The sequence below is a fragment of the Gymnoscopelus braueri genome (genome assembly GCF_963280865.1).
Source record: "Gymnoscopelus braueri genome assembly, chromosome: 12".
NCBI classification, from domain to species: Eukaryota; Metazoa; Chordata; class Actinopteri; order Myctophiformes; family Myctophidae; genus Gymnoscopelus; species Gymnoscopelus braueri.
Genome location: NC_137614.1, coordinates 31,529,924 through 31,556,465, shown reverse-complemented (window position 1 = coordinate 31,556,465; position 26,542 = coordinate 31,529,924). Strand labels below are relative to the sequence as shown.

The window sequence follows — 26,542 nt, the reverse complement described above, 5'->3', positions numbered from 1 at the left end:
CACACACGACCACCGGAGGAAATGAAGGACAAACAGAAGAGAAAGAAGGAGCGCACGTGGGCCGAGGCAGCTCGCATGGTAAATAAAAATAATTATTACAAAAACCAATAACTTTTGTTTTGTGAACGTGCGCTTATGTGACATTTAAAAAAAAATAGCCTTCTGTATTGGTTTAATGTAAAGACTTCCCTTCTACGCCCACTGCGTGACAGAAATATCAAATAAATAACGTTTTGTTGAGAGACAGGAGTGTCGATGAACCTCACGTCGACACTTTGTTTAGTTGAATATGTGTCGTTTTGGCTTCGTTCGTCGGGGCGAAATGGTCGCGCGACGAACCGATCGCGGCTGTCGCTACAGTAAAAAAAAAAGGAGCAGATCTCCAAGCTGAAAACGCGTCGCTGTGCGACGCGTTTTCAGCTTGGAGATCTGCTCTTTCTGGCAAAAGCGACAGCAGACCAAATAAAACTCAACACCGTTAGCATGTGTGAACACTTTGTAATAAATCAAACTTGGCTAAAAGACAAACCATTTCACATTTCCAGTGTAGTATTGTTATATCATTACATCAGTGTTGCTGCTAACCGCTAACTGTAGTGTTGACATGCTAGCTGCTAACGGCTAACATCAAAGCTCACAGATCTCTGTTTTGACCCCTTTGTTTGCTAGAAAGCTAAGCTAACCTAAACTAGCATTGGTACACATGAACTGAACAAAAGCCCCTCACGTTCAAAAATGTAGTCTGAACCAAAGTGAGCTCCTTGGGTAAAATAAATAAACAGAACCAGATGTAATGCAACATAATGCACGCATTATTGTATAACAGTTAGCAAGGCTGGGCTATTGCTAGCTTAACTGGTCAGAAAATAACATTGGGTTGCTATGAATGAGCCAAACGTAGTAAGTACAATAAGTAATTAAAGTCCCTAGCAACCCTTCCCCCTTCCAAATACGAACCCAATACCCTGTTTAAGACTGGGCTTACAAAGAATAAATAACAATGTAATGATATCCAGTTAACAGTTAGGACAATATTTTGATTGCTAATCTCACTGAAGGGCTGTAAGGCTAAGTACAACTAGGGGGGAAGAAAGCCATGTTTCCATAATACTCAAGATGATAGCACTTATGAACAGTCATGAGGATAGAAAAAAATTAAACTATAATTTCAGTTATGGCCTTGATGTTTGCAATGGAAGGGAAGTTGAAAGGCTAGGCAAACCATGGTTTTAAAATGTGTTTAAATTCTCAGCTTGAACATTGTCACCAGTAATTCAGTATGCTTTTGAGGCTAGCCCTGCTCCTTTGGGATTTCTAAATAGCCTAGTTAAGTAAGAGAATTGCATCAAAAGCCTTTGTGTATTAACTGTCATTGTCTTGATTTCAGTTTCTTCTAGTCTTGTTTACCTTTACCCAATTCGGAGTTGTTTTTTCCCCCATGGTAGCTATGTATATAATAGTACCATCACTGTCCATTCAAATTCAGTCCCCATTCACTCACTGTTGGTGATGTTTTTAAACGTATTTAGCTTGCAAGAAGCAGTGAGGACGCCCACACCTCCATTTGCTAAATATGGGAGTGAGAATAAAATAAAAAGCACAGGGTTACAGTTTAGGGTGTGGCTGGCTTCATATACCAAACCCCCCTATTTTCCCCCTGAACATCAGTGCCAGACAGCATCCATGCATTGCAACGCCACAAAGCCCTGCTGCTGCACTGCTTTCAACTTAGCTGGGAATGCACAGCCCTATGTATTTATAAACCAGGCCCATATGTCACTGCAAAGTCTTGTGGTGAGAATGTGGGACTTTATAAGAGTCCAACACAATTCTAAACACGCAGCACTACTGAGAAACCTCAATGTGGTCACTTCAGGGTCTAGGTTTAGACTAAAATGTTAGTACATAATTGTATCATCAGGAGAATTCAATAAGGACCAAATGTCCATTTTAGTGTTTCATTTGGATGTGGTATGGCATCATGAAAATCTTGTCTTGCATCAGAGATGACTAAAATAAACATTCTATTCTTACACTTTTGTGACAGCCAGGCATGGTTCTTTTGATTCTTTAGCAAAAATAGAGAAGGCGATTGCCTCGTCACAATGGAATAATTTAGCAAGTGATGTGCAAAACCATTGTTGACACGTGGAAAGCAGACAAATGTATGTGCAGTCTTTTGTACGGCTGTCTATACAAGGTGTGCAGAATTTAAACCTTCTTTGCCTTGGAATTACTGTGGTGTATTGTAGGCCAGGCCAGATGTTGCAGTGAGTGCACGTTGATCACTTTAAAGCTTGTGAAAACATTTGGCATAAACAATCATAAACAACATTGTTCATTGGTAGGATCTTGCTAGTTGACTCAGGGCTAAATGTTTTACCAGAGCTTCTGTCTGATCTATTTGAAATGGTATGTGGCTTTTGTTTTCATCTGTGCTGTTGCTGATTTGTGAATCAGTATGTTCTTTACCTCCTAGAAATTTAACTCTGTTTCTTGTCCCAAAAATAGGCCAACATTCATCTTTGACCCCTTGGGAAAAGAAAAAAATACATACATTGGGCTGGATTGTTAGATTTCCCCTCTGGTAATAGTTTAGGATCAAAGCATATGAATAGGCTGGTTATTAGTATGGAGATAGGGGTGTATATAGGCAACACTACACAGTAATATCTTATAACTCAGAGTGTACAAATGTATGGGTCCATTTGTTTCCATTTGTACACTCAGTTACAAGTGTCTAGGATTATTCCTGACCCTAAGGGTCCATTTGGTTCTATTTGAGTGACTTAAATTAACAGTGAGGATTCTACTGTGTATGCTCCATAAATGGTGGAAATGTAAATCTGCTCCACAGATTGAACAGATCTTTGGTATCCTTTAGATTTCTGTTGTTTTGTTATGTTTTAAACATGGGCCTTAAATGAGAACATAGTACAAGGAGAGCACTGTGGCCCAGTGCCATGTCTTCTTGTGTCCCTGTTCTTTCTGGCCCATTTCCTGCATGTGTATCCCATTCTGCCGGGCTGAAACAACACCGTTTCCCAATCCATGGTGTCGTTTCCTTCCATGTTTGCAAATGACAGCGGGCCACTACAGAGGAAAAGAGACCACCATCAATATCAGAAACATAATCACATATTCTAGCCATATATTTCATCTGGACTAAGTACTGTACTTGCTATGTAATTACTGTCTGTGTTCTGCAAGGTGACAAAATTAACATTTAACGGGAGGGGGAGATTTACTCCAAAATGTTTTAGAAGCTGAAATGCTGGTATTACACTACAATTACATTGCATCCTGCATGCTTTGGTTTGGGTGGCCTGTCTCTCACTCTCATAACACACACACACACACACACACACACACACACACACACACACACACACACACACACACACACACACACACACACACAGAGAACCTACTTTTGGACAGCGCCAGAGATAGTGTGACATTCACCTGCGTTAGGAAGGTCACTCTCCATCTGGGATTTGGTTCTGAGTAGCTGCATTGTTCAAGGTCTTTCTCTCCATACACAATTTTGCCCATATCCACTCAGTCCTGTAGTATACTTTGCATGCCAGGCCTAGATCGAAAGAGCAATACCACTTCCTTTACCGTGATCATCCACCAGTTGGCCACACTCTGAATACTTAAAGTGATAAGGAGCATGTCAACACGTTCATCGAATAGCAGAATAGCAGGTCAGACAATTGGAGTTATATAAGCCAATTTAATTTGACATACATAACGTGACATAATGTGGTAGACTAGTCTTGAGACAGGTAAAAGCTTTCCAAACAGGTCTAACCTGTGACCGGAGGTGGCACTGGGCCAATCCATGGATTGCTTCCAGCGTCTTCAAGGAATCTATTCATAGTAGATGTCAACAAATGCCTGTCTGGTTTCAAGATGAGCTTAACAAGTATAGATGTGTTCATGTTCAAACCTAGCTAACATGCATACTTTTAATAACCCCCTTAGGACAAATTACTGATGCATACAAATGAGTACTTTTCCCTTGAATTATTTTGATAGACTTGGTAAATACTATTAAAGGGGTAGTTCAACGACACTATAAAAATTTGTGCCTTATGATATTCTTCTGCCAGTGTTTTGACATAACTCCAGCCCTTTGCTTCAGTAGACAAACACCTAACCTTTGAGCCAGTCTTGATCAACAAGCGGTCCAGATGAACTGTTGTGTCTTCCGCTACGGATGTTTGAATCGTGTGTTGAAAGTGTGCATCAGTGCTGTGTTGTTAAAACAGTTTCACACCCTTTACAGGTTTTGGAGAACTTTTCCGATGCTCCAATGACTCCCAAACAAATACTACACGTCATCCAGACAAAGGGGCTCAAGGAAATGAGGTTCGATACACACACACACACACACCCTAGTAAATTATTTTGAAGCCTGTTTTGTACGTAGTTGTGCGGCAGTGTTGCGCACTGAAAATAATCTACAAGCTCACAACGTATCACACGTGTTGTGAGCTTGTCGATCGTTTTATTTTCGGTGATTAACACCACACACAACTACAAGCCATAGTCTCTGCATGAAAAGTATACCATTACAATTTTTTCAGATGTGTGTTTAAGTGCAGGATAACTTGATTAAGTAACTGGATATGGTGGAAATGAATATGGAACAGCAATAGAATGTCCCCTAAAATGTCAATGCCAAAAAAGGCTGGGAAGATGGTACAAGTGTCCATTTTATTATTGGCTGTCGGTGTCATCTTTCTCATAATGTGAGGATTTCAGATGAGCCTTTGTTGAAACCATTCTGTAAATGTTCCTAGCCGACAGCACAAAGGAAGACTGCCTCACTGTGATTTCATTGACTTTTTTCTTCCATTTTCTGCATGTGTTTCAACCTGATCTGATTGACTGGTGCATCTTGTCGAAACAGGAGGTAAGGTTGAAAGTCATAATATTTTTAGTCACATACAGTAGATTACAGAAAGACTGCCTCTTTCTATACCTGTTTCTCTTCATGACATATTCACTCTGTCATACTGTATGTTCAGTTAATATATTTAATTTGACATTTTAATTTTAATATTTGATAACTTTTGACATGATCTTTTGCCTCAAATGTGCTATGATCTTGTGTCCAATACACTAAGCTTTAAATATACTGTGTGTGTGTGTGTGTGTGTGTGTGTGTGTGTGTGTGTGTGTGTCATCCAGTGGCACAGCTCCGCTGGCCTGTCTGGTCACCATGCTCCACTCTCAGGTTCGGGGGGACAGAGTTAAGAACAGCATCTTCTTCAAGCTGCCTGGACGCATGAGCCTCTTCACTCTCAAGGTATAATGCCTGATTCATATACTGTGTACAAGCACAATGCTTCAAATGCAAACTTGTTTAGATCTGCTATTTTCAGTGTGCAACAAATAAGGCTTAACACCGCCACTATCCAACACTCAACACAGAAACAGAGAGACTTTTATAGAAACACGGGAGACACTTTGAAGTTCTACTTAATTTGGGTTGTTTGATAGTTTCTTTGTGGTGTACTGCTTTATTGAAAAAGTTTTTTGTGTGAGTGCGTGCATGCTGTGCTGATAGCTGAGTAATTGCAATCAGTTTTGATCCGATATGGAGGGGAAAAAGCAAGGGGAGGGTTGTGTTACAGGACTTCTGAATCGCACTACAAGGTGACTTGTAGATGATTTAGGAATACATTATTTGGATGACGGTAATTATACATTAACCAAACAATCAGAGATGGAATTTTTTAAACAGAAATGCTGCTTTTCTGTGTTCTTTAATTTCTTTTTTAACACATTCACTGGCAGGGGTTTTCTAAAACGGGCTGTCATTGCGACCTCTCGTTCGCTTGTTCTACGCCTTTGAAAATAGCATGTTTCGCCAAAAATACTTTGGCGAGATACAGAATATTTCCCAAATACTTTAACCAGGAAGTGAATGGAGCAGTTAAAGCACTATGTTCTTCTGATGCTAATCATTACTATAGTGTTTGTTTAGTCACAGGGGTCTCCCTGTCTCTCCAGCTCTTTAATAAACAAAAATTACGTTTTCAGGTAGGTTATACAATTTCAGCCAATTAGGAGAGCGTACCCATTTATCAGCTTCATATTTATAAAGTGTTCCAGTTCCAATTTTGTCTGCTCATTTCTGTGTCATCACTTCCAATTTCACTTGTTTAACCCATTTAGACCTGTTGCCGATTTTAAAAACGTCTTCTAAATCCTGACCTAAGTTTTCTGGAAAACTTCAAATATTTATTAAAAAATTACAAAAAAAAAATGTTTTTATATACTGTAGATAGCAACAAGAACCCCAAAATGGGTTCCCCGGTTGAAAGGTATAGTTACGTAATGGGGTCCCAGGTCTAAATGGGTTAAAAACTGTATCCTGACTGAGTTCTCTATCCTGATTGGATAAATTTGGTATCCCGACCTGGAAACGCATTTCCTGTTTAATAAAGAGCTAGAGAGACTCCCGGTACTGGACAAACACTCCATTGCAATGAGTAGCTAGCTACTATCAGAATATAGAGCTAATTAACACTTATTTTAACCAAAGTAAATCACTTCCTACCTTTTTAAAGTTGAATGTAGTAACAGCCTTTTGCACACCTACTTAGAACAGGTACGTAGGAGCGAACAGCCAGCGCATAAGAAGAGGAAAAATCCTGCACGCCGTCTTCACTTACAGCAGAGTTTATTGAATATAATCATTGATTATTGAATAACTGATAAATATTGCCCCCCGGCCCCCGGTGTACTGAAGTAATCGTGTCTTGGTGAACATGCACATGGATCTCAGTACTGCTGTTTGAACACAACCCAACATTAGATCAAAATCAAAATATGTATTTATAAATGTGACAAAATACCCCCAAAACACCAAATTACGAGACTGCGCATGTAGGCAGTAGTGCCATTATTGAATGCAGAATTGAACTGCACAACAGCTGCTAGCGTAGACAACAAGGTCACTAATGCTCGTAATTCGTTATCCATGTTGAATTAACCACTGGGGAATGTGGGTGTCTGCGTCATCATTTTCGAAAGGTCTCCATTCATACCCGTCTGTGTTAGAGGTGCAGCGCTGGGGTTTTCAAAACAAAACGAGTTCAGCAGCGTTTTCAAATGTGCCTTTTAGGGGTAAAAATGCAGAGATTAGTGTGGATGATAGGTGCAAAAGTTAAATGTTTTAAAACGAAAAAATCCTAGTGTAGACTAATCAGAGTTTCAAATTAATATGGCTGTTGGCTGCAGATTGAACGTTAAGGACGTAACCCGACCAACTTTTGGCTGTTCAATTTCCCTCAAGGATGGTCTGCAGCTATATACTCGTGTACCTTTCCCTGAGCGAGAGACAGGCGTGGAAGAAGAACGTTTTGAAGCTAGAGCAAAGTGTTCTTTTAACGCAAAAGAATACTTTTTACACCAAATGTTGTCTCAAAGAAAGCAGCCAATTGAAACACCCAGAAAGTGTGTACCTTCTGTTGTCGGCTTCTACATCGCCTCTGTCTGTCTCATGTCCTGTTGCAGAAGAATAGCCTGCAGTGGACCAAGAGCCCGACCGAGTCCGAGGCGCCAACAGACGGGGCCGGTGCCGGCGCAACTCCTACAGCCACCTCCTCCTCTGCCAACACCACCTCCTCCACCAGTGCAGCAGGCCCGGCCTCAGCGCCAGCCACCCCAGCCGATGGCACAGAGCAGGAGAGCTGTGACTCCACCGAGACCACGGCTGCAGCCAGCGGAGAGAACGACGGTAAGCCTCATTTCGATTTTCACAAAAGAAAATGTTTCATCAGAGAATCGAAGTCACCGTCCATATTCTCACAACGCCTCGTGCTGCGAGGCGTTGTGAGCTTGTAGATCGGCTATTTTCAGAGAGTTGGTGTAGAGAGAAAAAGAGCAGACCAAATACAGAGCCAACGGTCAAGTTGACTAAATATTGAGGGGTTAAAAAGGTTAACTGTCTAAAATGCACATTGGCGTGAATCCAACTATCTATGAAATCTATGAAAAAGTTTAATCTGCAACACAATTTTATACAGTGGGGGTCCCTGCTTCATCTTTCTCTTAGCTAAGGGGTCCTTGGCCTGAAAAACGTTGAAGACCCCTGCCCTATATACTTCATCTTATGATCAATGGCAAAAACAGCCAGTCAACAGCCTCACAATGTGTGACAATGTGTGAATTGCCTATTTTCGTCTTTAATGACATGCCCAAAACAGGTTAAAATATGGGTGATTGCAGTAAATTATCACATTTTTTATTGTTAAACTATCAAAGCTGTTGATCAGCCAAAGATTTAAATATCTTTTATTTAGATTTAGTCCAGGAAGACATGTTCCTGTACAGAGGAGGATTGATGGTGTTCACAGTATTAGGCCAGTGTTATGAGAACAACCCTGAGAGGAGGGAGAACGGCTTGAAGAGGATAAATGGAGGTCTCTTGGGCCTGACGAAAATGATAATACCACTCTGCTCATTTTCTGTGATCCTGGATACAGTTGTTAGTTGCCATGGTTACAGATGTACCTGCCACTGGCAGCTGTGACCTAGATCAGAGATGTTTATGTGCATTCATTTTTAATTGTGTGTATGTGTGCAGTGCTGTATGTCTTACATGCTGAAATGTGTGTTACAACTAAATGGCCGTGCTCTGGGGAACATCAAATGTGCATGGAATGATAATGATATAATTGACATCTTTGGCATGATTATAAGCTCTAACTAAGCCTTGTCGATGTATGGTCATGGTATAGGTCTAAATCATCAGCTTGTTTTTGTTATTCTGATCAATAATGTTAGAAATGTCATCCTCATCAGAGCACATCCGAATTTTCTTTGACTTTCCATTGACCAGAATGACCATAGTAAAGTCCTCATTTGTTCTTCAGAGAGTTTACAAATGAATTTGGTTTAATTTGTACACTCTCTGAGGTAAATTTAACATTTTCAGTTTTTCAGAACTGAATTTAATGTGTTTTTTGGTGTGTTATAGTCCCGTAAATGGGTTGGGTCTTAACCACTTGAACCTCAGCAGGCCTATTATTTCCCAGAAATAACATATCTACAAGCTCACAACGTGATGCGGTGTGAGCTTGTAGATCTGCTATTTTTGGTGAAGACATTTGGTGTAGATGGAGAAAAAAAGCAGTCCAACCACAGTTGTAAGTAACTCGGGTCCGTTTTGACTAAGAATAGAGTGGTTAAGACGAGACGGTCAGATCCTCAGAATGAATGAATTCACTTGTATTTTCCTGTGTCACCATGTGTTTTAGCCTCCGTGGATGAGAGCTCCTCCAGCGCCTCATGCTCCGCAGAGCCACCGCCTCCGAGCCAGCCTCAGACCCGCCTCAGCAGGGCAGCAGGACAGCAGGGACGCAGTGACACGCAGACCCAGCATGCCCAGACTAGGCTCAGCCGTTCCAGACAGGTACAAAGCATCTGAACACTTGAAGAGGCTAACCTTGCTGGTCTTGCACACAATCACATTATATTTAAAATATAGTATATACAACCAAGATATCTTTCTCCTAGCATATGGGAAACAGGTTTTATGGTTTCAGTCAGATTCTCATCATTTTTAACACATTGAATGCCAATCGCGTAGATCTACGCGAACCTATTTAAAGCCGCAGCTTGCCAATCGCGTAGATCTACGCGAACCGCCAATTCCCATTGAAATTTCCCCAGGTGCACTTTCCGATTTTTTTTTTATCCATTTCCGTTTCCGGTTTCCGGTCGGAAACAGAATTATTCGGATTCCGTTTTTTTCGATCGTATCCGCTTCCTGTCTGGGATCCTGTTTAAAACTCGATTTCTCGGTTGTTGTTTTTCTCCTCGCTGATCACTGTTTAGCGTTGATCCGCTGTATCTTCAAGATGGCGGCTCGGATTTGGAAACTGTTTTCGCTGGCCGTTTCTCACAGATCCGCTGTGTGTTTAGAACCAAATGAACGCGCACTTTTAACTTATTTAGCGAGGTCTGTGGCGACATGAAAAAAACAAAAAAACAACAATAAAACGCTGGCACTGGTGAGTACATTATGATATTAAACTCTGGCATGGAATGTGTTAATGGGCAACATTTTATTGTCGTCATACAGTTTGGTGAGCAAGCAGTGTTTTTTTTTTTCTTTCTTTCTCCAGAAATGTTTTCTGCTTTTCTGCCTTTATTGATAGTACACAGTAGAGCGAGACAGGGAGAGAGAGAGACGGGGAGTGACACGCAGCAAAGGTCGTCAGGCTCGGGAATCGAACCTGCGACTCGCTGTCGGGCATTAGAGCCTATATGTGGTATGCGCCTTAACTGCTAAGCCAGCGGCGCCCCAGAGCAAGTAGTGTTTTAAACTCTGCTGCCCTGGCATATTGCCTCTGTTCATAACTGTAATCCTAGGGTCTGGTCCCAAAGATGGCATGATGTGTTTCTGGTGTGAGACTGCCTGGTGTGATAGCAGTGTACAGCAAGAAGCTGTTATGCCTGCTGCATGATATTTTCTTTCCTAGGCGCAAGGGAAGAAGAGAGCTCATTTTGGTAAGAGGGGTGAGGCACATCCGACCGAGCTACTAGGCCTCACGCATCGACGAGCGTGCCATCCGAGTAGGCAAGTCGTGGTGGATAGAATAGGCTATCGCATCAACCAAAAACAAGCTCCCTTCCCCCTATCTCAGCCAATCATATGCCGTGTGAGCTCAATTCTTCCCCTGCCAGCCTATGAAAAGAAATCATCCGGAAGTTTAGTGTAGTACAGTTATGCACAGAGCCTGTCATTCTATTTATATTGAGTAAGAGCGAGGGACAATCTGCCCATCCATTTCAGAAAGGGGTAGCTTGAGAAGGATGACACTGTTTATGTATAATATGGCTAGAGTCAGGGCTGATGTGCAAAGAGAGCTCGGCCTGGCTTGAAGTAATGGAAAAAGCTGGGTATGCAAAGTACAAAAGAAATGATCTGTAGCAATAAGGGCTTTCATGCCCTTTTGTTACACTGCCAGACAGACATGTATGGACAAAAACACAATCACTATGACAATCACTCATGACTATAATGACTGTTCTACCAGTCCGGACCCAAAATGCTGCTAGTCTCAAAAGTCATGAGGCAGATAATTTAAGTGTCTCTACCGAAATTTGAGCTTGCTGCCTTCCCAGAAGTGTGTGTCTAGCGGGAAATAACGAAAATAGCCAATGTACAAGCTCACAAGCTTAGAGATCTGCTATTTTGGCTATTTCTGGGGGAGGCGGGAGAAAAGGAAAAAGTGTAAATTTTTCCTCCTATAATGCCAGTTCTCATGCATGACATGTCAAGTTCCCCCAAATTGATATGTATTTGGCAACTGGCCCCATTTGAATAGATATTGTGCCGGGGATCCCCATAAGACAAGATTTGTCAACATTTGTCAAGAATGGTCAAATTCTTTATAAAATAGCGGAAAATAGAAACCGTTCCTAATTTAGCTGGGCACCCTCTGGAACCCCCTCATGGTCCACAGGGTCCCTGTCCCTGGACACCACTTGAGTCCCTGTCCCTGGACACCACTTGAGTACCAGTGTGCTATGTGACTAAATAAGAGTGAAAAAATAAATTCAAATTAGTTTTTAAATTTACGGCCCCCTGCACTGGAAACCGTCGTACGACAGAGTGTAAATCAAGCTAGACTCTGATAGGCTACTATACATTATTTGCCAGGATAGATAATCATACCCTGCTCTTTTTCCACCCCTCACGAGTTTACAGGCCTTTCTGATGTACTGAATCATTGTGTTACTACAGTCGGGGAGACAGCGGAAGAAGGCGGTGATGATGCCACGTGTCGTCCTAACGCCACTCAAAGTCAACGGAGAGCATGTCCCGTCAGGTAAGAACCAGTCTCAGCTTTCTGTTTAGCCCTGGCTTCTTCCCTCTTTGCATCTTTTCTCTCCTTGACGTCTCTCTCTGTCTCCCCAGCCGTATTTGTTTTTCTCTCAAGCCTCTTCTAGTCATTCCCGTTCCCAGCTCGCTCTATTCTCCTCCTCTCGCTCCACCTCCAAAGCACGGCCATGTTTTTACTAGCAGACAAACAAATACTCTCAACTATTTTGTCCTTTTAAAAGTTTTTTACCAAATGTTTTTGCTGACTACCATTAGCCATTGTCTTTCATTTGCTCACAACTAGGAGAAAATAAAAAAGTGTGCAACTTTGGTCCAATTAAGCCAGTATGGGTACACGGTACTATAACTTAACTAGATGAAGGGAAAAACCCTGCACTGAGTGTTCTTGAAATATTTAGCGCAATGGCCATAAGCCTTTCGTCAGTATTTGCAGTTGTAAAATAAGTCCTGCCTTTTAAAGGCTACATGACGTAATCTCAGTACATTAAATTGATAAAGGAAAATAAATCACAAAAAGTAAGTATAATAAGATGATGTGATCAAAACGATAGACAGTTAAATAACCCTTGGGTTGCACTCTGTCTGCATTGTATTTATCCAAAATGCCTGGATGAGTTTTCCAAACGCCCTCTCGTTTTGCATATAAAAGAACAGGCAACATTAAAGACAAACTTGTTGGGGCCGATTCTACTTGGCTGTTTTGTCTACCATCTGTTTATTTTGCATGCAAGAATTGTATAGATTACATTCCATGATAAAAAGAAATTCATTTCTGCATCCAGGACATGGCAGCTGTGAGTGTGCACCCACTCGGAACAGGAGGGAATACAGGTAGCCTTTTCCTGCAGAAGGTGGCTTTTGGAGAAATGGGTTGCAACCAAAGGGTCTTGATGAGGAGTTATTATTGAACTGTTAAGTTTATAAGTAGCTAGCTATTGTTTTGAACATCTTGTATGTACTGTGATTTATTGATTTAGCTTTCCTTTATCATGTCATTTAAATGTATTGATATGACATCACGTGGCCTTTAAAGACTTTAAAACTCTTTATACTGGGTCCCCCAGGGGTCTATTCTTGGTCCTCTCGTTTTTCCCTAAACACCAAATCGCTTCGCTGATTTGCAGATGTACAAGCGAGTTGTGAGTTTGTAGATGGGTTATTTTCAGCTATTATCAAATGTCCAGAATAGGGACGCTAGGGTTCATTTGCTTAAAAGGCTGGGCCTATTGCACCCCTGCAAACACTGAAGGATTACAGGCGAAACACGGCTGTTTGTATGCTGCGTTAAATATTTCAAGAATACTCAACAGTGTGTATTTTTCCCTCTTTCATCTAGTCTTTCATTTGCTCGCCACATCATAGCCAGATCAGGTTTTAGAAGCTTGAGCAACGCATGCGAAAGTAAGAGAGGCTGGTAGTTGCTAAGGTCACTGCCTCTTCTACTACTTAATGTAGAAATGACCCATAATCCTGTTTCTTTCAACATTTTGCCTATTGGCTAAATATTGCTTTAGACTCTAAAGTCCTCTAGAGTTTAGAGGACGCAAACTGATGCTGATAAAATTTTCCCTGGGTGATTCATAATCTAATACATGTTCTGAACTCTACATTCATGAGCAAGTTTTGATTGGTGGCTGGTGAACAGTCTGCCAGTCAAATCTGTCCCAGCGTGCCTGTTGTGTATGTGCGTAGTTTCTCCTAAATCCCTGCTAACTGGTCATTCCTACATTATTATTTTTTCACTCTGGAATATTGTATCCACTCTCCTTCTTGTCCCAAGTCCCACATTCTAAATCATCTACAGATATAAAACACACAAAAAAAACTAACTCTTACTGAAGTCTTGTCGGCTAGAGAACCTTCTACCTCTGTTGTGTTTTGTCTTTGCTGGTGTGTGTCAGTATGTTGTTGTGCGCTCCCAGCCTCCCCTTGTTGCGCAGTCTCTGCTGCTCCCTCTGTGGCGGGTTTCACAAACCCAACCCAGTCCGTCCAATTCATTCTCACACACACACAGTGACCTGAGTGTCTCACCGGCTCCCCACTGCCACCTCTCCCATTCAGGAACAAAAGGGAGACGCAGGGAAGGCTCTAGGGGGGGTCCAGGCCCCACACTACGCGCTCGCCCAGAACTGGGCTGGAAGCGCCCCCAGCACTTCAGGAGTATGCACAGCCTCCAATCAGGTACAGGGCTTATTGCCTCCGGCATTGAACCAGCAACCCTGTACCCAATCAACCCTGTCCCCAAAGCTCAGATTAACCTCTTAACCACATTAACCCTGGTGTCCCTATTTGGGTATGGCATTATAGGAGGAAAAATTTACACTTTTTCCTTTTCTCCCGCCTCCCCCAGAAATAGCCAAAATAGCAGATCTCTAAGCTTGTGAGCTTGTACATTGGCTATTTTCGTTATTTCCCGCATGACAAAGTATATCGGGCTTAATTGGTTAACCTTACTCCAAGCTGCAACACCACTAGATTACTGTGCCATGCTACGACATGTTATAATATGACATTGAATGTCATGGGGCATCAACATGACATGCGCCATGAAATACATTAGAGGTCTGGCTTTAATCTGGATATGAGCGAAGTCGTGATGTATTTAATGTTCCTGTGTGGAAATGAATAATTGATAAAGAGAAAAGGAACGAGATTGGTTCTTGATCAGTTGCAAAGGTGGTGGTATGTATTTGGATGTAGTAGCTAGTGAATCCAGATTAGCATTTGGCGGTTGTTACTACTTTTGTGCAGTTGATTAAATAATCCCCATAAAAGTAATTATAACTGGATATGGTAAATTAATAATAATGGTGCAAATCAGTAGCAGGAAAATATATACACAATGAAATTCTCAATGTTAAAGTATCAATTTGTAACTGGTCCAATTGCTTTTGGATTTGACTGTGTTGTCAGGTAATCACCCTTTTTGAAAAAGTGGTGATGCTGAACAGAACCTGTAGCTATATTCACACAGTTTCTTTGGGATGAACACTGCTGCTTCCTGGATAATGTAGAAGATTGTATGACTGAAAGAACTCCTAGATTTGAATCTGGCACAAGCGTTATGTTGTAACTTGCATGCCCCCAACCCCTCCCGTCTTCTCCACTGTGCCAACCGAAAAAGAAACTACAACCTGGAAACACCCACCAATATCAAAGACAAATGCCAAGCAATTTATCAACTCCTCATTCTGAACGTGTAAAACAGTCTGACATTAAATCACTCACTCTCCCATTCATGGTTAAGGAAAGGCTCTTTATTGTAATGCAGCGACTAACTAAAGGACTGTTGGGTGGCTGATTTATGATAGGGCTGCAACTATCGATTATTTTCTTGGTGATTATTCTATCAATTCCTTTTTGATGAATCGAATAATCGAGAACAGTATTACTGTTTTTTTATATCTGCTGTCCGGCCGCAATCAGCTAACTCCAAAAGTTTTTCAGGAAATGAAGAAAACCTTATATTTTTAAAACAAAGCAGTACTGCCTCATCAAAGTTGGTATAGTGACTTTATGTATTGTCAGATACTTGCATGTATCATTATATTATCGCCACTTTACCCAAATCCAGCTCAAGTGGAGTTAGGAGTTTTGTCCGAACAGCTGACGCCAGACAATCGCTCCAATCGCAGCGAAGGGAGGGGTTTCAAATGGAGGGCTGGGGCTAAGCTGACGATGGATCTGATGCTTCATGACACTTATTATATAGGCCTACAGTAATAAACAGGACTTTAAATATTACAATAACTTCTGCAAACAGGGTTTCACAGAGATGGGAGTTTCAGTAGAACAAGCGAGAGAAAAGCTATGAACTCCTTTCTTGTCACATTGCTCTCCTCATTAAACACTTAATATATTTTAGAAATAGAATTACTTGTTTTTATAACTTTAGCGTCGGTACTAAGTTTGATAAACAGATACACTGCATAGTTTAAACAGACTACGGGGAAAACCCTGCGTCGTTACACGTTACAGTTTGTTTATCTCCACAGCAGATCTGTTCTGTCTGTGTTCGCTCACTGCGTTGTGCTGTGGAACAGAACGGCACAGCAGAGCAGCAGGAGGAGAGGGGGGTGGAGTTGCGTGGTTTGACGGACAGTTTGAGGATCCAATGGAGTTGGGAGGTTTTGTCGGAGGCGCTTTTTGATACTTTTCATTGGTTCAATTATTTTTTTACACAGACGTAAAGGGTGTTCAATAGCGTTTATTTATGAAAAAAGAGCTGAAAATGGTGATAGCTGGTTCCCGCCGGACAGCGACGATATATATTTTTAAATTTTGTGTGTGTATATGTATATGTGTTTATATATATCGTTTAGTTATTTATATATAGTTAGATCTACAAGTGTTGTGCTTTGTGAGCTTGTAGATGAGCTATTTTAACCACTTTTACTATTTGACTTCTTTTTTTTTCTGCCTATACACGAATCCACGGAGCGCTGCCCTGCGCGCAGCCATCGCTGCGGTGTCAACGCTCCGCGGACGCGACACCGCAGCAATGGCCGCCTACAGGCAGCGCGTCTGTGGATTCGTCTATAACATGCCCAAAATAGGGATTGATTATTAATCAATGATTACATTAAATGAGGGGCTGGTTCAGGAGTCCCGAGTTGGTGTTGGCTAGTGTGTACTCTTGCATCGCATCGATTATTTTTTATAATCAATTTAAGTAGTTCTCAAATGTAGAAAAACCCACATGGAAATAAAATGTTCAAGTAACCTGTCAGGACAACGGCTCTTTCTCCATCTCTGGAGAGTGTGTGTGGGTCTGGGAATGGCTGATTTATCCTCTTTGCATGAATTAGCTTGATGCACAACAGGTGTGTAGTCTCTCCTAGCTCAGTCTACTTAATTTGCCTCAGGCCAGGTGTGAGTTGTGGCTGCTTAAATCAGCTGTCACACACCCTACAAGGACCAATTTACAGTAACTTTTGGAAAAACTTTAAATTTGTCCTTTTTTCTCAATTATTAATCTGGAATTATTCAGTATTATCATATTTATTTGGGGCATCAGGAGCCTGTATTATCGCTAGAAGCATTTGTGTCCCTTTCCAATGTGCTGACTTCTACATCTTTCATAGCACACCAAAGAACTGCATTCAGACAGTAGGGCCTACATTCAGTGTTTGAAAAAAAAAAAATGATGTTCAGAACAGGTAATTGGCTAAACTACTCTTTTCCCAGCTGCGGGACAATCATGTTTTCTCAAGTTGCATGCCTGATGGTTTTTTGTTTTTGTGCATGTGACATTTCAGCTTTCCAGCTAACAAATCATCCAAAATCATCCTTTTGTTGGGTTTTCTGTTGATCTGCTTCTTTTAATTACACACCAATGGATTGGGGGTTGCCACACTTTGAACACAGAACAGGCTGTCACTCATGACTCTCGATTAATGATTTTAGAAAAACTCAAAAATTAATTCTGTTGATTTATTATTCCCTGTATAAGTTATTTGTTGAGGGCATTTTAAAGCCTTTATTTGATAAGTGATAGTGGAGAGAGACAGGAAATGCAGAGTAAGAGAATAACATTCAGCAAACATGCTGGCTGGCCAGGAATCGAACCGGGGACTGACTGATCAGGGCCTTCCGCTCCTTGTGGTATGTGCCCTGGTTGCCCCTCCATGGCAAGTTTGAGTTGAAGTTCTTCAGTTTCTGGGTTTTGGGGCTAGTTAATATTCAAATAGTGATTGCTCTGTGCTGGATCACATGCATTTTTAATAGAGTAGTGTTAACATTGAAATGCAACTTTGCATTTTTTCACTCGCATCTATATTCTCTGTTTGAAAATGTGAAATCATGTAATGATTTTGAATGCCATTTTATTTTGCAATACTTGAATTCCTTTGCAATTTTATTCCCTAAGCCTTGAGCAATTATCTTCACAGTTTCATAGGCAGTGCCTTAATATTCTGTATCATGGATACTTTAACAACTTTCAACTGGAATCTCTATTTTTGGTATATCATGATAGGTGAATCTTTTTGAAAGTCTTTGGAAAATGGCACATCTACAAGCTCACAATGTGGCGCCTTGTGAGCTTGTAGATTTGGGTATTTTAGAAAAAACTATGTATGAAAATATCAAGATTTTTCTCTTTTTTTTTTATTGAAAATGAGACTTAAGTCGTTAAGTAGCAAGATTGTCCACTCTGCTGGCTTAATACTTTAATTAATTTGTAACCATACTACACACTACACTTAACCTTTGGCCATAATAACCTTCGAGCCTGCTACTGCATCAGCAGGAGTGACCTAACTTGTAGGGGGTTGGTTGATGTCTCTGCAGGACCCATGAAGAGGAGCCGAGGAGGGGTGGAGGTAGACTTTGAAACACCCGGCTCCATCCTGGTCAACACCAACATCAGAGCCCTCATCAATGTACACCGGTTCTCTGCCTTCCCTGCACATTGTCAACAGCAGCTGCTGCAGCTCCTCCCTGAGGTCGACCGCCAGGTGCGTCCACTTGACAGCGGGATGCTTGTCTCGGCGAACAGTTTGTGCACAGTAAAGGCCACTACATGTTATTTTTTAAGTGATATGTTTTTGTTCAAATCTTTTTTCTTTTGGTTCAAAGCAATTTTTTTTATTGTAATCATTGCTGTAGAGTGTTTGTTCAGTAGCAGGGGGCTCCCCATCTCTCAGGCGATTTCAGGTCGGGATACCAATTTAATACATTTTAGTGTTCCAGCTCCAATTTTTGTCTGCTCAGTTTGTTTTCACCATTTACTATTCTTGTTTAACTGTATCCTTTCCTGTATGAGTTATATCTATAAAATTGGTATCCCGCCCTGAAATCTTTATAATACTTTAACAAAATATCACTTACACCCCCTTCAATTTAAATCTGAGAGTACAGATCATGTAAACGCATTGTACATTTGTGCACTCGGTTACAAATGGATAAATTAACACTGAGGATTTGACTGTGTTGGTGTCTTCGTGAAAAACCAAGAGTTGATTGAGCTGACGTGAGTCTATAAAGAGAATCATTAAAAGGAGAATTGTGTGCCAGTCTGCTGTTCATATATTAGTTCAGTTCAATTCAAAGGAGCTTTATTGGCATGATAAAACATACGTTTACATGGACCAAGCCAGTCTCAAAAAACATAAAGTAAACAATTAAAAACTAAGAAGTGTATGTATAATTGAAGGAAATACAGCAATTTGTAAACGGAGGTATGCCACATAAAAAAAAAGGTCTTTAAAAAGGAGTGTGTTGACCACTGGGATCTTTTCTCTCTCTGCAGGTTGGTCCTGATGGCATGGCCCGTCTCAGTAGTTCAGCCCTCAATAATGAGTTCTTCACCCACGCCTCCCAGAGCTGGAAGGAGAGGCTCGCCGAAGGTGAGCCAAGGGCCTCGATCATGATCTCTTTAATGTTAGCATTAACCTACATGACACTGGTGCACAGTCTGGGTTAGTGTACAAACACACAAGTACATAAGAAGATGACGGGGGAATGAAACCCTAGGCAGGTTTTTTTTGTTTTTTTCTGGTTCAGTTTTAAAACTACAGAACTCGCACACGCGAACTAGGCTACTCGATTAACAATGTTTTAACAAAGACACAAGTTTATGTAAATACTTGACCATGGAAAGCTATGTACCAAAAACGAAATGTTGATAGAGACTATATGTTAACTCAATATGTTAACTCAGTCTAAGCAAGTGCAGTAGTATATTTGATTAAATATTTATCTATAGTATTGCCATGGCAACACTACTTTTTAAGCAAGTATTGCCTGGCAATACTACTTTTTCCCCTGACCAAATGGCATTTTATTACATTTTGAACACAAGATATTATAACGTTTTGCCTCCATTAGTGTAAGACATGCAATGTACTACATTTCTGGTGTGAAATCCCCCCCCCCACAAAAAAAAATTGCTGCACGCTCGCTAAGCGAGCATAATGGCACTCCCACGAAAATCCTACAGTTGGCAGGTCTGCATATATGACGCAGTATATTATATATGCACAATATCAAACGTTTTTGAATTCAGTTGAATTGCCTCACGTGCGCATTTGCTACATTTCATTTGATAAGATAGAGTGCGACGAGAATACTGCGCGCATGCACACACACATTGTGACACACACACTGACGCGAACGTACACACACACACTCACTCTCAAACTCCGTAGGAGTGGTCCAAGCATGGACAATATTTATTGACTACTGGCTAAGCTTCCACCTTGGCACACCCATAGCCCTGGGCACATCATCTAACACACCTTATTAATATTTATTAGCTGAAGCTGTCTGCTTACTAGCCTGTCAAGTTTTTACCCTGTACAGGAAAATAAATACAAAATCAGTACCTATGGTTTCATGCTCCTTTTAACCCATGAAGACCTGTGACCAATTCTAAAAAGGTTTCCCGAAAAACGTGTGTTGCTTTATCAGTGGTTCTCAAATTCTTTCATGTCAAGGATCCCCCATCTCAAAATATTTTGTTCCAAGGACCCCCAGAAGCAAAGATGTTAGTTAAAAATGTTCGCTTTAACAAATCGATAGGCCTATATTCAAAGATTTGCAAAAATGATCAAGATTTAAAAAAAATAGCAGATCTACAAGCTCATAGCGTGGCACGAAGTGACACACTTTGATCTCGTATATCTGCTATTTTTGAATAGCCAAAGTGTAGAATAATGGTAAAAGTGGTTACGTAGATGCTTTCCTGGTTTTAATGGGTTAAAAGAGACGGTACGATGGTAGCTAGGCACAAGAACTCGGCAAGAACTTTCCTTTTGGCCTTGACACCGGTGCCAGTCTGCATTAAGACAGACTCTGCATGTCCCTATATTTGCATTGTTAAACATAAATTAGCATTTTTGTATGCGTGGTGGTGAATGTTAATATATTTTGAGTGCTTTGCTACTTGTTGGTGTCTGACATTGACTTCTCTGTCATAATTAGGGGAGTTCACCCATGAGATGCAGGTGCGTTTCCGGCAGGAGATGGAGAAAGAGAAGAAGGTGGAGGCTTGGAAAGAGAAGTTCTTTGAAGAGTACCACGGTCAAAAGTAAGAAAGCGTCCTCTTCATTGGGGGGTTTGCAGCCAGTACAACTTATTGTAAAAATATTATTTATTTAACGTGTCATTTATGGACTTACGTAATGTTAATATTTCTGAATATGGTCTAGTTTTCTCTAAACTTCCAAATTAATCACGTGTGCCCTATTTTATACTTTGTCGTGTCACCTGGAAATTGGGGGAAATGGCAGATATATCATGAGTCAAGACCCATTGTGAGCTTGTAGATTTGCTATTTTCACCATTTGTGAGAATTCTTGCCTATATTAATGACCGTAAATGGGGATGCTATGGTTAATGTGACTAAAAATGTGCATCCAATTTCTCACTTAAAAGGATCAAGGAAAAATTCCCACACCTGTCAGTACTGAGTGTTCACTGCTTTGTCTGCCTTCAGGTCTGGCCTGACACGTGAGGAATCGCTGAAGTTGACCATGAGCGAAGCTGCGGAAGTGGCTACCGCCACCATGCTGGACAGCGATGTGGCAGCGGTGACGGCTGGCGCCCCGAAGAGGCGCAGTGTGGGTCGCCGGAGGCGGGACGGCAGGATGAGGAGGCGTACGCGGGCTGACCTGAGGCGCAGGGCACGACAGACGCTCTGCAAGGCAGCATCCCCGGCCCTCCAGTCCCCGGAGGTGGCAGAGGCCGGTGCTTCGCTGGACACTTCAACCGTCTCGCTGGGCTCCCCCATGTCCGACAGCGCTGTGGTCCAGGGGGAGGTGGTACTGCTGGCAGAGTGCGCTCTGGAGCTCCCTGCCGAGTGTGCGTCGTTGGAACCAGAGCCCTCCCCGGCTCCAGAGCCCGCTGCCGAGCCCACCCCAACGCCCATGCCAACACCCACACCCACACCCATACCCAGCCCCATACCCAGCCCCATACCCAGTCCCATACTCAGCCCCAGTCCCATACTCAGCCCCAGTCCCAGTCCCAGCCCAAGTCCCAGTCCCAGTCCCAGTCCCAGTCCCAGTCCCAGTCCAAGCCCAGCATCCGTCAGCGCCAACGAGGAACCCGAAGTCACTGCTCGCTTGCTCCCCGACGAGCCAGTGCCCGCCCTGGCCTCCACCTCCTCTCCTTCCTCCTCTTCCCCCTCTTCCTCCTCTGCTTCCTCTCCGGCCTCCTCCCCCTCTTCGCCCTCAGACAGACAGGGTGCCTTCACAGCAGGCCTCGACTCTTCCTCCTCTTCTTCCTCCTCCGGATCCTCAAGCACTGCCGCCGCCGCCGACCCCCTGGACGACACGGCCTCCGTGGTCACTTCGGTCACAGGGGGCACGGCCACCAGCAGTCGCGAGAGCAGCCCCTCGGCCAGCCCGGCTCCCACCCCCGTCCTCGCCACCCAGCCCAGCGAGCAGAAGAGGAGGCCAGACGAGCCCCAGGCCTTCACCAGCTTTCCCGAGAAGCGACCTCGACTCGACGACCGTCAGTCCTTTCGTACCACAATTGGCGGTGTCGGCTCGGAGAAGCCGCTGCAGACAACCGAGGAGCCCAAGGTCCCGCCAATCAGGGTACGTGTCTCACTGGTGTTTTTATATGTAGCTGTGCACCAGGGAGCAGTAAAAGGGAGTCATTTAGAGGAACTGCTATTTATCCAGCTTCAGTTAAAGGGGCATGAAACCCTAGGCTGATTATGTAGTTTTCCAATTCAGGTTAAAAACTATAGCAGTGTAAAAACATGGCAGGCTACTAAGCAAGACTGGGTGTGTTACATTTATGTGTGCAAATATGCGAGACTGTATTGACGCACCTAAATCTTTCATACCCATTATTATGATTAGGTGCAGCTGCGTTGCTAACATCACAATTCTCATGCAGCTTTCCTTGTTTTGTCCCTGTTGTAGTTTTTAAATCTGAACCGGAAAACAAGCTACAAAATCAGTCTCGGGTTTCATCCACCCCCCGAGCGTGTTTCTTTATGCTCGGTAGTATTTGCCTCAGAATCCATGCACACTAAAGGCGGTTACACACCGGCGAATATGCGAATATACGCAAAATTCGGACTCATTCCGAATAATTAAAAGACGTTTCTTTCGCTCCGCGAAACTGGTGTGGAAGCTTGCATTGACTTTATGAGGTTTTAAAAAAAAAAAATGTTCGCATTAATAAAATCGCCCCGGTGTGTAAGGACCTTTAGCGTTCCATGTTTAGTCTAGCTTATGTGTTTAGACAAACCTTTGACCCATGTCATTTTCTCATCCACTTTTCTCCAGATTCAACTCTCCAGAATCAAACCGCCCGGGGCCCACAAAGGCCCACCCACCTACCAGATCTGCCCCCGGATCATGCCTCCCGGCGAGGGGTCGCGGCGGTCGGGCACGGGGGCGCGCACATTGGCGGACATCAAAGCCCGTGCCCAGCAGCGCCGGGAGGCCGCTGCTGCTGTTGCAGCCACTGGCAACGGGGCGGGGCCGGGGGGGGGTGGGCTGCGGCCTGCTACTGGGCTATCGGATCGCAGCAGTGGACGACGAGCGCGAGAGCACCCAGGACCTGTCGAGCCCGGAGGAGGAGGAGGTGGAAGAAGGGGAAGTGGTGGGGTGGAGGAACAGGGGTCGCCTGCAGACTCTCATCCGCCAGGAGCACAACTACAGCTTTCCAATGTAGAGTTGGCCGAGAGACCATCAGCCCAGCCCCCTACACCCCAGCCCTCACCCTCACCATCCTTGTCCACCACCTCCACCTCGCTGTCTTCAGAGCCACCCCAGACCCCCACCCCTACACCAACCCCACCTCGGGAGGAGACTGCAGGGGAGCCGATGGCTGCAGAGGACGGAGTGGCAGCACCAGCAGGCGAGGAGGTCCAGAGTACCACCAATGGGCTGGCGGACGAGGTCACCGCCTCCACGGCCCTGCATTCTGATGCTCTATCAGGTTCAGTTTCTGTCCTCCACCCGGGGAAAAGCCAGGGGCTGGGATCAACAGATGCCACCCCGGTGAGGGTCGCTCAGCCCTCTGAAAGTGCACAGCTGACTCCCACCTCCATCCCAGACTCTCTCCCCAGGTTTGGGGCCAAGGGCGTGGATGTTATCCAGACCCTGGCCACGTCCTCTCAGCCATGGGAGCGAGAACAAGGCAAGGGCTCCGGTGTGATCCAGCACGGTTCTCACCACGTTGGACCCCAGGAGGCCCCCCTGCCTCCTAGCCGAGAGAGACAACAGGCCAACACTCCTCCTGTCCCACACACATCGTCCTCCAGAGAGGAGGACGAGGCCGGGGGCCACAGTGACTCCACTGAGACAGCCTCCGACTGCGAAAATGAGAGCCAGGAGGGCGACCAGCAGCACCCTGACGATGACTGGAGCCATCACCTGGCCAGTCAAAGGAACGGCCCGCCGGTCATCCGCAGCCCCCCTCCTCAGAACCAGCAGCCTGTCATCCAAAGTCACGTGTCGGGTCGCCCCAATCAAACGGTCATCCAGCTACCCCGCTTCCCCAACGGCATCACCCACCCTCAGCCCAGCCGCACCCATCCCCTCCCCCAGGAACCACAGCCTCTCCCCTCGGGCCACTCCCAAGGCCTCAGGGGCCACAGTAATGTTTTGGTCAAAACTGAGTCAGGAGATGAGTCGAGAGCGTCCAGTCGAGGTACTCCTGAGGAAGACTGTAGAGGGGGCCTGAAGGCCTCGCCTATCCCTCCTACTACTGCTTCTGCTGGCCCCAAGAGGTCAAGTAGCTCATCCAGGCATGTATCCAGTGTGGAGGCCAACAATCCTCTGGTCACCCAGCTACTGCAGGGCAGTCTGTCTCTAGAGAAGGTCCTGCCTCAGTCCCACTCCGCCAACAGGCTTGAGATCAATCGGCTGCCGGGGGGGCCTCCGCCCAGACCTCCAGCAACGAGAAACCCCGGCCCCTGTCTCAGGCCCCCCCACGAGACATCAATCGAATCCCCGGGCCTAGAATTCTCTTCCCAGAGCCAGCGTCCGTCTTGTCTGATGGATGCCACTGCCATGCAGCAGTACCTGTCCCAGCAGCCTAGCGGCACTGTGCCCCCAGGAGCTGTACCGGTCATCACTTCCCTGCCCCCCTCCAGACGTGTATTAGAGCACATCTCCCAGAACTCTATGGCTGTCGAGTCTGCTGTTATCAAAGAGTCCCCCGGTTCTTTGCCCTCGCGGGGAGCCACTCCAGACAAGCCCCAGCCCTCTGCCCGGACCAGTAATGGCCCCTCGCTGCTCCACGCAGACGCCTCCCCCTCAGAACTGGTGCCCACTATTAAGATCAACTGGCGCCCGCAACAGTCACAGCAGCCACACCCCCACCAACAGCTTTCCCCGGCACCCAGTGTGAAGAGTGAGGTCAACTCACGGCCTTCGTGCCAAGCTCTTGCCAAATCTTCCCCCATCACCCCACTGGGCGTTCTGAAAAAGGAGCCCAGCAGTTCCCTGGACGGTTACCTGAGTGGCGGGGCAATGGAGGGTTTGCTCAACATGGAGATGACTTTAACCAGGATGGCCAAGAAGGAGCACAGCAAAGCCCCGTATTCCTCTGCCTCGCCGTCCTCCTCCTCCCCCTCCTCCTCCTCTGTCGCCTCCTCCCTTCCCTTCCTGTACGGGAAGCTCCCCAAGCAGGGTGTGGGCGGGGCCGGGCCCGGCCTCAGCTACACGGCCAATGTATCGATGATGGACGGCAGCGGCTTCTCCCGCAGCCTGGCCGACGGTGTCCTGCAACTGCGACCGCGGCTGGGCTCCGGGCAGACCGCGCTCAGCATCCAGGCCTTCGCAGACAGCGCCGCCGAGGAGGTGGCACTCAAGTGCTCGTGCCGCCTCAAGGCCATGATCATGTGCCAGGGCTGCGGCGCCTTCTGCCACGACGACTGCATCGGCCCATCCAAACTGTGCGTGTCTTGTCTGGTGGTCAGATAGTTATGTTCAAACCATTGTAGGTCACACCACACCGCCTCCTGTAGAATTTTTCGACATGTAAAGTATTAGCCAGTGGAACTTGGGGAGAATATGAATTGGGACACGGTGCTCTGAGGTGTACAGAACCCTCTATTAGGGTAGAGCAGACATGAGACACATGACGGGCACAATGTTGCCTTGTATTATACAATTGGTCTGTTTTTGTTCTTTTTGTTGTTGCCTATTTTTAAAAAGACGTTCTGGTGTTATGTTAATGTTATTGTATTATTATGATTATTATTATTGTGAATTTGGGGCATGGTTGATTGTAAATTGTGCCTTTGTTTTGTTTTCTCTCCTCAGAAACATTTACCTCATCTTATCTTGACCCACCTGTCATCATCTGAGTGTGAAAATGGTGGACATTATTGTTTTTGGTTCCTCTCCTGCTCGGCACGGAGGGACTTGTTGGTCTTGTCTCTTTGCGCAAAGAAATATTTTTTTAATCATTAAAAGTAAGTAAATGACATTGTTTCCTTTTGGTTGTGTATTTTTTGCTCATTTCATTTGCCTCCTAAAGATAAGTCTGTACTCTGAAGTTAAGCACAGTATTCTGAACAAAATAAAGTCATGACTGAGCACTACTTTTCTTTTTCCAGGAATGACATTTTTATTTGCATTTTATTTTTTATGTAGTTGTAATTTAGGGCTGGGTATCCAGATACAGATGCCAAAACACACGTTTTTAAATATTTCAGTCTGCTTTCTGCAATTACTCCTGAATAGGAGTGAA

The 26,542-nt window shown here is 44.2% G+C and overlaps 1 protein-coding gene across 5 annotated transcripts in view; it reads left to right on the top strand.

Moving 5' to 3' along the window:
- The window catches only part of asxl1 (ASXL transcriptional regulator 1), a 26,609-nt gene extending 326 nt beyond the window's left edge, over positions 1–26,283 (top strand). Inside the window, exons 1-13 of one of the 5 annotated variants that reach the window (XM_080445764.1) lie at positions 1–78; positions 4,295–4,378; positions 5,201–5,320; positions 7,537–7,759; positions 9,282–9,436; positions 11,777–11,861; positions 13,937–14,056; positions 18,167–18,333; positions 19,128–19,224; positions 20,801–20,906; positions 21,315–22,419; positions 23,122–25,742; positions 26,113–26,283. The exon at positions 1–78 is cut by the window's left edge and continues 326 nt beyond it. In XM_080445764.1, coding sequence (XP_080301890.1) covers positions 22–78; positions 4,295–4,378; positions 5,201–5,320; positions 7,537–7,759; positions 9,282–9,436; positions 11,777–11,861; positions 13,937–14,056; positions 18,167–18,333; positions 19,128–19,224; positions 20,801–20,906; positions 21,315–22,419; positions 23,122–25,742; positions 26,113–26,137 — 4,965 coding nt within the window. In that variant the 5' untranslated portion in view covers positions 1–21 and the 3' untranslated portion in view covers positions 26,138–26,283. Of the gene's footprint in view, positions 79–4,294; positions 4,379–5,200; positions 5,321–7,536; positions 7,760–9,281; positions 9,437–11,740; positions 11,862–13,936; positions 14,057–18,166; positions 18,334–19,127; positions 19,225–20,800; positions 20,907–21,314; positions 22,420–23,121 lie in introns of those variants that run through there. The other 4 variants (XM_080445763.1, XM_080445762.1, XM_080445765.1 and 1 more) reach the window with 4 other exon arrangements.
- The last annotated feature ends 259 nt before the right edge of the window (positions 26,284–26,542 follow it).